At 48.7% G+C, this 12,588-nt stretch overlaps 1 protein-coding gene across 7 annotated transcripts in view; it reads right to left on the bottom strand.

Moving 5' to 3' along the window:
* The window catches only part of LOC127593812 (ELKS/Rab6-interacting/CAST family member 1-like), a 69,929-nt gene that overhangs the window by 13,936 nt on the left and 43,405 nt on the right, over positions 1–12,588 (bottom strand). For 6 of the 7 annotated variants that reach the window (XR_007960517.1, XR_007960518.1, XM_052055459.1 and 3 more), the window contains 2 exons: positions 10,887–11,047; positions 419–566 (listed from right to left, as the gene is read on the bottom strand). Coding sequence is in view for 5 of the 7 variants with exons in the window: in XM_052055459.1 (XP_051911419.1) it covers positions 419–566; positions 10,887–11,047 (309 nt within the window). In the remaining 2 variants the exon portion in view is untranslated. Of the gene's footprint in view, positions 1–418; positions 567–10,886; positions 11,048–12,084; positions 12,207–12,588 lie in introns of those variants that run through there. The other variant, XM_052055464.1, reaches the window with a different exon arrangement.

Genomic DNA, 12,588 nt, shown 5'->3' with positions numbered 1-12,588 from the left:
CATGCAAACTCCACACAGGGAGGCCGGAGCTGGAATTGAACCCGGTACAGGGGCTTTAGGTAGGGGTGGCTGCTTTAGAGTGCCTCATTGTTGCAAGTTTGCATGTTTTCGGAATGTGGGAGGAAACCGCACTACCCGGAGAAAACCCACGCAGGCCCGGGGAGAACATGCAAACTCCACACAGGGAGGCCGGAGCTGGAATCGAACCCGGTACCTCTGCACTGTGAAGCCCACGTGCTAACCACTGGACTACCGGGCCACCCTATATCAAGCCCGACATTTTTTTTCCCCGTCCCAATTTTTAACTCATTCACTCCCAAAGACGTTTTTAACCGTCTTTTCAGATTTGGTCTAGAATTGCTTGCTACCGAATGAGTTAATTTGTGTATGTTCCGAACTGCCTGCGATGGAATCCCACCTGCTGTTTGAGCTCGTAAACCAGCCCGTCTTTCTCCCTTTTCAGGGCCGCCACCTCTTCCTGGGTTTTCTTCTTCTTGGATGAGGAGAGTTCCAGCAGGGCGATGTTGGCGTCCTTCTCGCTGATGGCGGCCAGCAGGGCCTCTTGTCTGCGCACACAAACACTCGGGTTAAGAACACCTCACCGGGGTCACGGAAGATGGTGATTAATGGTGACATGAGGAGTCCATATTGTCGAGGGAATTTCTTGCAGGGGGGGGGGTCGGCCAAACTGGACTTGACCACTGTTTGTTACTAAAAATTCAAATGTGCAACGTCAGGGATGTTTTCCGTACCCAAACCTAACCAAGCTATAACTTTTGCATGACTGTCGACTGTTTAATTGGCTCCAAGCATCCAAAACATGCGCCGTCAACAAGTGAAGCAAACAAATCTTCGGTTTGATGATTACAGGGCCCCCCCCCCCCCCCGTTTCAATGGTTTCCCATTTTTTTTGGCCGCAACATATAAATCAGACGGATTTGCATGTATGAAGACAAAAGCCTCAAAACGCGGACAAAGTCATGCGTCTTATCCCCCCCCCCCCCCCCGTTTTTTTTTTTTTGGTGTCTTCAATTTGGAACACGCGCCAGGGCGTGCGTGGCTGCGGCGGCGATGGAATGCGGCGATGAAGAGCGTCTAAATGAAGACAGATTACACGTTTCGCCTGGGCGAGTGCCCGCGGATTCTTCGGTCAACCTCGCTGACCACACTGTCAGTGGTCCCATCATGCATCTGTGCCGCGGCGCTCATTAGCCAGACGGGAGCTGGACACGCTCCCGCCACGATTGATGGATCAATCCTCCTGATGATTAGTCGGTTTTCCGTTGACGAAACCATCAACTGTGAATGTATAGAAATTGGTTCTTAAATTTCCCTGGACGGTAGAAACTTGACCCCCCCCCCCCCAAAAAACACCTTGAGCAATTTATAATATATTAACGTTAGCACGTACAAACAACTCAAACTGCAAATAAACCATATTTGTGTGTATTTATATGCCGCCTGTCTAAACTCCGTCATTATTCCGTCAGAGGTTCAGCAATCCTCTTTGGAGAGAGGAGAACCTTCCGGAAGGGCGCCCACCTCGACATCACTCCACCAATCACGTTTGAATGGTCAAGCGGCCAGACGGAAGCCACTCCCCCTCGTGAACGACGCACGACAGCCCGCCTGGAGGCACCCGAAGGACTCTCAGACCGGGAGAAAGACGATTCTGTGGTCTGATGAGACAAAACGTGGAACTCTTCGGGGTGAATCTCCGGCGTTGCGTTGAGAGGAAATTCGGCAAAAAAAATAAAATAAATCATTCTATTTCGGGATGAGACTGGAACGTAAAATGTGGAAAAAGGGAAACGCAGGAAAACTGTCTCGACGCAAAAAAGGACTCGTGGGACATGAATTTCATGAGAACACAGGACGTCTCGTTTTAAACACAATTTGAGAGTTACCTGTTTGCTCGCAACGCTTTTAAACCAGGGTGATAAAATGATTCTTATAGATTTATTCCAGATGTCCTCATGGTGGGCCTCCCGCGGTATCCAACCCCCCCCCCCCGAACTCTTTCACCTTCGCCGATCCTCCATCACTCCTATCGCTCGCCCTCTCGCGAAAGAGACAAGAGGCAGTCTTTCCGCCGTTTGGCGGTCGCGCGCCATGATGTCACCGCGGCGGCGGCAAGGCAGATAGTAAACAGACGCGCACACGTGACCTCCGCCGCCCCCACCCCTCCACCCACCCATCTCCTTCCTAAAACCACTTAGAGCCTCTCGTTGTATCGGTGACGGCGAACGGCGACCGCTAGATACCAAAGGCGAGCCGCCTTATCTCCTCCAATTCTGCCACACGACGGTATGTGTGTGTGTGTGTGTGTGTGTGTGTGTGTGTGTGTGTGTGTGTGTGTGTGTGTAATCAAGTGAGGGTTCGAGGGCTGCAGTTATGATAGCGCACCTTCCCGTGGGTTACTTCACATTTGGGCGAGAATGACCGGGTTCGATTCCAGCTCCGGCCTCCCTGTGTGGAGTTTGCATGTTCTCCCCGGGCCTGCGTGGGTTTTCTCCGGGTAGTGCGGCTTCCTCCCACATTCCGAAAACATGCAAACTTGCAACAATGAGGCACTCTAAAGCAGCCACCCCTACCTGAAGCCCCTGTACCGGGTTCAATTCCAGCTGCGGCCTCCCTGTGTGGAGTTTGCATGTTCTTCCCGGGCCTGCGTGGGTTTTCTCCGGGTGCTCCGGTTTCCTCCCACATTCCAAAAACATGCATGGCAGGCTGATTGAACACTCTAAATTGTCCCCAGGTGTGTGAGTGCGAATGGTTGTTTGTTTCTGTGTGCCCTGCGATTGGCTGGCAACCGATTCAGGGTGTCCCCCGCCTACTGCCCGGAGACGGCTGGGATGGGCTCCAGCACCCCCCGCGACCCGAGTGAGGATCAAGCGGCTCGGAAGATGAATGAATGAATGAATGAGTTCGAGTCCACGCGGCGTGACATTGGCCAGTCTCCGGGTAGGACAAACACAAGGCTCTGTTAAAAAAAAGAATTCCCTCTTGCTCTTTGCGACTATATAACGCAGTGCAATAAAGCTCGGGTGTTTTCGATGACGTTTACTCGGGGCGCACCACTTGTACGAGCCCAACGGTTTACACTCTAAAAAGCCCCCGAAGGAATTTGCGGTTACGGGCTCGTTTTCGTAAAGGGAGGTCAACATCCAATGTCGTCATGTGGAGATATTGTAGAAGCGGCAAGAGAGAATATGGTTCGCGTGTGTCGTGGAATTGGATGACCCAATTTGATTTTTTAATCAATGTAAAGTGAAAATAAACAAACCTGCCAAATTTGAATGGTTAAAACAAAAATTATATATCGCCAAGAATATAAAACTACGAATGTAAAATCAAAAATTCAAATTACAACGATCTGCTTTGGCGGGCATCTTTCTTCTGCTGGGACAACGAGGCGCTCTAAAGAGTCCACACCTGTGCGAAGCACACATTGGGTGTCACGCTGGGCTTTTTCTTGATTTTTTTTTTCTCTTCCTCTCACTTTTCCGCCTTTCTCTCCATGACGTGGAGGTACTTACTGCCAACAACAAGGCGCTCTAGCGTCCCAGCTGAAGAGAAGATAATTGGGTTCAAGGCTTGGCTCGGTAGCTTAAATTTATATCACGTAATTGTTGATGAAGGCGCTCGAGTTCTTAAATAGTGAGGGAGGGACTCGTTTTAGCCACAAATATTTCGTAAAAACGACATAGCTCTCAGTCTGTGCAAATTTTAAGCGATTATTTGTTCTACAGCATTTTATACAAATATCTCATTTTCGTCTCTCCTGCCCACCAAATTCTTCATGGAGTATTTTTAGATCGACCCGACTCCCTGGAAGCATCGTTATCCGGCTCGCCGTTCTGTTTTTCTTGAAAATGAGCTTTATTACGACTTCGACTTCACTGTAACTGCTCAGCCCCGGTCGGACACGAAACAACACCACCGAATATTCAGCAGACGGTCACTTTCGGGGTCTGAAAAAGTCCCCCACCTCAAGGAAATAACCTTGACGGCGAACGCGGGGATGCGTCGGTGAGAAACCCCGGCGCCGGATAACAGAGCGCAGCTGTGCGCGCCGAGGGGGATGCGACCACCTGAACGCGAGGCTGAGGTCAGAGCGGCGGCGGCGGCGGCGGTTTGGAAAAATGAAAGCGTCGGGTGGGAGGAGCCTCGCTTACTTTGACGTGGCGCCTGATGAGTTTGCAAGAGCACGGGCGAGGGCACAGGTGACGCGCATGGCCGATGGGGGTGTGTGCTTTTCGTACTGCGGCTAATAAAACACAGAAGTAAAAGCAAGCGCACGGGGCTCTCAGCGGGAGAGGAGAAATATGGAAGATGGAAGCGAGGGTAATGAGATGCAGGACCCACAGCTGGCCGCCAAGCACAAATCCATACGCTCACCTGAGCCGCGATCTACTTGATGCGCAAGGATTCAAATGAATCCCTTCCACTAATTCGTCCCAGGCATCCTTAATGTCCCCGAATGTAAATACGGTGGATGCAAAACGTCGACATAGCCGCGTTTTAAGTGCCAGGTTATTCTCATAAAAGGAAAAAAAAAAAGTTTTCCCACGACTAATATGACCTCTGATCTGCAGAACTCACTTTTCGAGAGTGGTAAAAAAATAAAATAAAATAAAATAAAATAAAATACGTTTTCCCACGACTAATGTGACCTCTGATCTGCAGAACTCACTTTTCGAGAGGGGTAAAAATAAAAATTAAAAAAAAAATAAATAAAAAACGTTTCCCCACGACTAATATGACCTCTGATCTGCAGAACTCACTTTTCGAGAGGGGCAAAAAAAAAAAAAAAATTTAAAAAAAAAAAAACGTTTTCCCACGACTAATGTGACCTCTGATCTGCAGAACTCACTTTTCGAGAGTGGTAAAAAAAAAAAAAAAAAAAAATTAAAGAGAGAATAAGTAGTTGCAAAAGTGTTCACACCCGCCTCTAACTTTGGCGGTTCTATGAGGCTTTTCCCGACAGGTTTCCATAGAATCAGATGAGTCTCGGTGGTATCAGTCAGAAGAGAGTATGAAAGAATTTCCGAAGGCATTCACGACCTCCCAAGAACTGGACACTCCTCCCGAAATGAAGATAAACTGTTCAATAAAGGCGTCGAATGTAGCATTTTAGGAGATCGGGGAATTTCTGGCAAGTGCTGGCTGTCTAGTCCATGTGACAACAATCTGCTGTCAACTTTGTCTGAAAAACTTTATTCTATTGGTAATAGGCGAGATGAGTGGTGGGATTTTTTTTTTTTAGGGGGAGGATTAATATCAGAAAAAAAGATGCCCTTTAGAGGGTGTGTAGACTTTTTAAATCGACTGCATAGCTCGCCAATGGAGTCGCTACACTCCGAAAGAACAAACCCGCACGACACGTCGCGGCGAGTCTTGTGAAACATTTGTCCGTTTGGCCATATGTGCGGCATCAAAGCGAAGGCACTCAATAAAGCGAGGGTGGTGGGGGTAGGAGGGGGGGGGGGGGAAACATTGCTTCTTTCGCTCGCTCCTTTTGAACCGCTTAATGCCGTTATCGGGCAAACTGATCAACTCCTACCACAGCTGCGCGTGTAAAAAAAAAAAATTATTAATCCTTTAAATTCCCACTGGAGGTCTATTTTAAAAGACGGATGAGGGGATCGTTTTACATATAAAAAAAAAAACGTGGGACGTCTGGAATTATCGTTATGAATTCCCCCCGCAGGCTAATATTTACCCTGTTTAATTGTGCTTATTAAATGCACCCCACGTCGTGTCTCAATGTGTGTGCGCTTTTCTTCAGATTACATCTTTACATGGAATCTGGAACATCTTTTAAAAGGTTGTGTTGCATGGCGGACACTTGATAGATGACCGGGACCAGGTCGAGCCAACTGGAAAAGGTGAGCGAGTGGAATTAAAAAGGGTGTCGAGTGTAAAAGACGGAAAAGCTCCCTGCCTCAAAGAGCTGTTGCACATCACGGAGGCTTCAAGAAAAGACTCGCATACGTGCAGACGCGCAACGCTTGACAGGGAAGGGAATAAACTGCCTGGAGGATTTGGAGGGAAAACAAATCAAAGAGACATGAAGGAGGGGGTGGGGGGGGGGGGCTGGGGAAGCTGCGCAGCAGGGAAGCGGGGTCGGGAGACGATGGTGGAAAAAGAGAGAGAGCGAGAGACAAGAGACAAGAGAGGAGGGCAGGTGGGACTGCTGCATGACAGAATGAGGATCTGATCTTGACACATTTCCCCCCATTTTCATCTAATACCCCCCCCCCCCCGACACACACACTCTTCTGCCTCTCCCTTTGTTCACAATTCTGTCTCCGTCTCGCCCATGTGCGCATTTTTTTTTTTAATAAGACGCACACTGTGACTAATCGGAAAGGTGTAAAATGCATGACCGAGGGTCTGCAGGAGTTTGCGCTTTTGATGGGACCACACATGCGCAAACGAGCGCATGAACGGCTTGAGGAACAAAGCGGGAGGGCCTCAAAATTGGGTGGGCTTCGGGGGGTGGGAATGAGGAGAAAAAAAAATATTCAGTGACAGCGGATGTCATAATCCATCATTAAATTTTGTGGGATGGGTTGAATTATAAAAAATCTTTTTTTTTTTTTTAAAACCTCCAAAACATCCGATTGTGTTGCAAATAAATAGCACTAAAGTCTTGCAAAATGGTCACATTTTCTGCCTCTTTCACATTTTTTTATTATTGTTGAATTTCATTCATTCATTCATATTCCGAGCCGCTTCATCCCCACTAGGGTCGCGGGGGGTGCTGGAGCCTATCCCAGCCGTCTCCGGGCACTAGGCGGGGGACACCCTGAATCGGTTGCCAGCCAATCGCAGGGCACACATAGACGAACAACCATCCACGCTCACATTCACACCTAGGGACAATTTAGAGTGTTCAATCAGCCTGCCATGCATGTTTTTGGAATGTGGGAGGAAACCGGAGCACCCGGAGAAAACCCACGCAGGCCCGGGGAGAACATGCAAACTCCACACAGGGAGGCTGGAGCTGGAATCGAACCCGGTACCTCTGCACTGTGAAGCCGACGTGCTAACCACTAGACTACCGGGCCGCCCTACTATAGCATATACAGGTATCTAAAAAAAAAAAAACTAAAACTAAAAGTAACACTAATAAAAGCTAAACTAAATGATGCAATCTAATTTCTAAACCGCTTAATCCTCACTAGGGTCGCGGGGGGTGCTGGAGCCTATCCCAGCCGTCTTCGGGCACTAGGCGGGGGACACCCTGGATCAGTTGCCAGCCAATCGCAGGGCACACAGAAACGAACAACCATTTGCACTCGCACTCACACCTAGGGACAATTTTAGAGTGGTCAATCAGCCTGCCATGCATGTTTTTGGAATGTGGGAGGAAACCGGAGCACCCAGAGAAAACCCACGCAGGCCCGGGGAGAACACGCAAACTCCACACAGGGAGGCCAGAGCTGGAATCGAACCCGGTACCTCTGCACTGTGAACCCGACGTGCTAACCACTGGACTACCGGGCCGCCCGTTTTATAAATAATGCATGGCAAAATTCAATTCCAGTGTCAGCAAAAAGGTTCATTTTAGGATCCTTTAACCTTGGTGGCGGTCGCCCCCACCATTTTCGCCGCCTCGTCCAAGCGGAGGACACACAAATCATCAAAAAGCACCGAATAAGCAAGAAAGGCAAGTGAAGCGTGCGCCCCGGCTTTGAGCTTGTAAGCCCAAGTGTCAAAACTGCGAGGCCCCCGTTTAGTCGCACTAAGCTCCCGACAAGCCCCCGCGTGCGCGCGCGCAACAGACAACAAACAAACGCGCGGCGCGCAGCCTCGATTTGGCACTCGGCTATAATCTCATTGCTGTCTGAGGGGATCAAAGCGCTCGTCTTGCTAGCATAATACGTACATACATGCGTGTGGGTGCGGGTGTCCTCCGAGCAGTCACGCTGCCTTGTCTGTTTATGCGCACCACTCTGGTCGCCAGTCTTCTATACACGGGCGACACGCTTTGCCACATTGTTAGCATAACTCGCGTATGGCGCGAGTTATGCTAACAATGTGGCGCACGCACGCAAAACAGCGCGATATGTAAAAAAGAAATAGCGCCGAGGGAGTAGATGGGGGGGGGGGGAAAGCAAAAATAACACACGCTACCGCACGGCACCCGGTGACAATGGCGACGGCGGCCTAGCTAAACGCAGCGCTAACGGCATCTATAGGCACTGATATAGAAGCTATAGCGGCGGAGCAAAAGACGCACAGGAAGGCGCTAGGAAGACATTACGCGGGGGCGGACTAGCGGATAGCCTCGGAGAGTGATGGGGAAAGGAATGGGGGGACAGTGAGCGGCGAGGGGAAACCGAGAAGGAGCGTCGGAGGAGAGATAAATTACATTTACAGCATTAGCCTTGAGGCATCAACATTCGCTAGTCGAGTGGGAAAACTTTAGCGCGAGGACAGGTTGGAGTTTTATTGCACTTGTCGCGGTATCTAACGTTGCGTTGAGAAGCTTACGTAGCCCGGCGGAATTTGTGAAACCGGAGTAGCGTCGTTCAGCATCGGAGTGGATCAGTAGCGCCGACATGAGCTCGAATTCGATACCGATCGATTGCTGAACGTCACTAATAATCATGCGAGTTATTTTTAACTTGCTAGCAAATCAAAATGAACAACCAAAACATTTTGGGGGTTGTTGTTTTTCGGAAAACGTTCATATGACGCACGACAGCGATGAGGCTACGTCGACCTGTTAGCGCTGTTTTGCCCTGGCTAAAATCATTAGCGAGGTGGCGCGTTTTTTGTTCAGCCAATATTTCTGTCGTCTAATTTGGAAAACGTGTGCTGTTAAAAATAGCACCGAGCGTCTGAAAACAAGCATATTATCACGTTTTATTTGCCCGCAAAAGCAATACGGGAACATTTTGCTCAACCACTAACAATAACCTTGGAAGCCACGCTGCCAACCCAAAAAATTCATCAAGTGCGCCGTTGTTTTCATTTCTTGTGCGCCCTCCGCGTTGCTAAATTGTCTTTTTTAACATTACAATCTCCACAACAACCTTGCAAATAAACCGAAATAGACGTCTCGCTGCTTTTACGCCTCAGAACACATTTGCTCCGCCAAAGAATTTCTGATATTAGCGCTCGTAAAAATGTTCGGCGTGCCTCTCTATTAACCAAAACAATGACCGATAAATTAAAATCCCGCGCGCGGGGTTGAACGACCTCATCGCGCGGGTGAAGCATCATGAAGTGCTTATACGTCGATTATATACGATCCCGTCTAAAAAGGTGATGGATGAACAGAAGGAGCCGGGGAGATGGCGATGGGGGTAATATAATTTGGAGCGTATGCTTTTTTTGGCCGGGCTTGGTTATCTTTGGACAGCTGTCTTTCTCCTTTTTGCTTTCACTCATTTTGCGGCTGCCAAGAAACACTTTAATGCTCATTTTGTTTCATTTTACTGTACCCTGACCCCACTAACGCCCCCCCCCCCCCCCCTGCTAGGAAAGCTACAACCCGGATCCCATCGCTTGCTGATGACTTCTCGGGACGAATACCGGTTTGGAGGAAAAGGGAGACGGAATGTCACAGATGCACTGCCTGAGCGTGCGCGCGCGGCTAATAAATTCGAAGCCCGTCCAAGAACTCGCTGAAAGCTCTGCTCTCATATATCATGTCTTACAGAAATATTCAAAACTTTACACCGGTTGTTAAATCGGACAACGAATCAGGCATTAAACCTAAAAGACGAACGTACTCGACGAACACAGAAAAAAAAATGCCGGCACCGTGTCGTACGCATCGCAGGAGGCCACACACGGAAAATAGCGAAAGAAGCTAGCTACTGCAAGAAAAAAAACATTTTGTATCACCCCTTTCATTGACGTCACTCTAATAACACGATACTCACATACATATATTCTTTATCCTCTAAAAAGACAAACATTACAGCAGCTAATTGAGCTGTGCTGTCTCCATGTACAGTATATTAGTACAGTATGGCTGTATTATACTGCCCCCAGGTGGCCATAGAGCTACACAACATCCATTGAACTGGCCTGAAGCAAAAATAAATCAATAAATAAAATAAAAATAATCATTTTGCGCCGATTAAACAAAGACTGACCAATAAATTTGGACAACAATTTCAAATTAGAGATGCCAGAAAAGTTTTTTTTAGATGATTTGAATATGTACTTAACCTTTATTCGAACAAACATGTTCTCCTATTCTCTGTTAATATTTAATGTGTTTTACGAGGCACTTTACCAGCCTCCAAACGCGCATTAGCGCCACCGTTAATGGAGAGGTTTGTTTTTAACGTCTGGCGGGAAAACAAAGAGGCGCAAAGCGCGCATGTTTATGCGACTTCGTATAACACACCGCCCTTAAAAGTCCCTCTTGTCGTCGCTAAATGAGGTGCCACGCATGCACACTTTGCATCAACAAACTGTTATTGGCACTCCAACTCACGCTGTATATTTTTTTTCCCGCCGGGATGCCGCGATAAATAGCAATCCCGCAGCGTATTTAAAACAAGCAGCACATGGGGTCTTGGATACTTTTTATCTGGCTTCTGCTTCAAGCTCAAGTATTGTTCCAGACTACCGAAAAATCCTCAGCGGTGTAAGTACATCAGACCGCTGGACTCCTCTTGGCTTCTTCAAGACCGTCCATTAATGTTGCATGAAAAAAAAAAAAAAAAAACGCAGCCCGGGTGGACGTCTGTGTATGCAATCAATCATATGAAGAGCTCCAAAGTGCTACACAGTTACTGCATTAATAGTCGACTTAACTCTGCGGCTTTCAGGGGCATAGAGAAGATAAGGGAAGGGGGTGGTCAAGATGGGGGGTGAGGGCTGGTGGAGGATCCACACCAAATTCAAATTCTTACTTCATTTCCAGGACCTCTTCCAGGTGCTTCCGCCTCTCCGCCCGCAGGGCAGTCAGGTGACCTTCCTTCTCGGCCAGTGACAGCTGAGTGGATGACAGCTTGGCTTTCATCACCTCCAGCTCCTGTTTCACCTTTTCCATGGCAACCAGCAGGTCCTCCACCTGACACACACACACACAGTACAGTATATGCGTAACTTTATTCGTGAGTTTTTCCACAGAAACGGTCCGCGTGTTATTTTTGGATGTCGGGCAGTTTATGACATAGCCCCTGCTGATGTGTGCGTGTGCATAGAACGACTGCAAACGCTTTCAGTCATGTTTTTACAGGCACAAAACAGGGCCAGCTTCACCTGTCAGGCGGAATAGGCAGACGCGAAGGGGGCCGTGGACTCTGGGGGGGGGGGGGGGGGTCGCAAAAAATCAGGTGAAATGAAGAAATGGTTCGGTTTGGATGAGCATGTGATTCGTCGGTGGAGGAGGTGAGGGGGGAGGGGTAACATTGGCTAGGGCCGGCCCTGTAAAGGACCTTGAAAGCGGCAAAATTAATATTATGTCTTATTTCCCGCTTCACATCGGAAACATTCATTCATTCATTCATTCATTCATCTTCCGAACCGCTTGATCCTCACTAGGGTCGCGGGGGGTGCTGGAGCCCATCCCAGCCGTCTCCGGGCAGTAGGCGGGGGACACCCTGAATCGGTTGCCAGCCAATCGCAGGGCACACATAGACGAACAACCATCCACGCTCACACTCACACCTAGGGACAAGTTAGAGTGTTCAATCAGCCTGCCATGCATATTTTTGGAATGTGGGAGGAAACCGGAGCACCCGGAGAAAACCCATGCAGGCCCGGGGAGAACATGCAAACTCCACACAGGGAGGCCGGAGCTGGAATCGAACCCGGTACCTCTGCACTGTGAAGCCGACATGCTAACCACTGGACTACCGGGCTTAATATTAATTTAATATACTATATCCATCCATCCATTTTCTGAACCGCTTAATCCTCACTAGGGTCGCGGGGGGTGCTGGAGCCTATCCCAGCCGTCTTCGGGCAGTAGGCGGGGGACACCCTGGATCAGTTGCCAGCCAATCGCAGGGCACAAACACGGGCCCTGGCGGTGAGAGTGCCAAATCCTAGCCACTAGACCATCAGGGATTAATATACTATAATATAGTATTAATAATACTTATTTCCCGCTTCACATCGGAAAAAAAAAAAAAACATCACAAAAGACGCAACGTCATGTACCCGTGATGCCGCTTCGTTACCTTTGACCACCTAAAGCCAGTCGTGCGGAGCTCAATATGAGAGAGCTGCACGCGTCGGGGGGGGGGGGGGGGGGGGGGAAGACACGGAGGGGCAAGCGGATGGAATAAGTAGAGGAAAAGAAAAGGGAACCACGACGGGCCAAGAAAGAAGGGAAGGAAAAGCGGTAAGAAGGAGAGAGAGAAGATAGAAATGTATCAGTGAAGTCATTCAACACAGTAAAAAGTCGTGAAAATTCACGATGACCTTGGGTGACCTCCGCCAAGGCCAGATGACGATCATCATAAAATTTACCATTATTGAGAAAAAAAAAATCTTTCACCGTGCCGGAACAAGTAACCGCATCCTGCATATGTAACGGTCCTTGACGCGAGTAATCAAAAACATGCGCGAAGAAACGGCAGATGTGAATCGCGCTGATGAGCCAGT

The sequence above is a fragment of the Hippocampus zosterae genome, chromosome 21 (assembly GCF_025434085.1).
Source record: "Hippocampus zosterae strain Florida chromosome 21, ASM2543408v3, whole genome shotgun sequence".
In the NCBI taxonomy this organism is placed as follows: Eukaryota; Metazoa; Chordata; class Actinopteri; order Syngnathiformes; family Syngnathidae; genus Hippocampus; species Hippocampus zosterae.
This window is presented reverse-complemented; position numbering and strand designations above follow the sequence as displayed.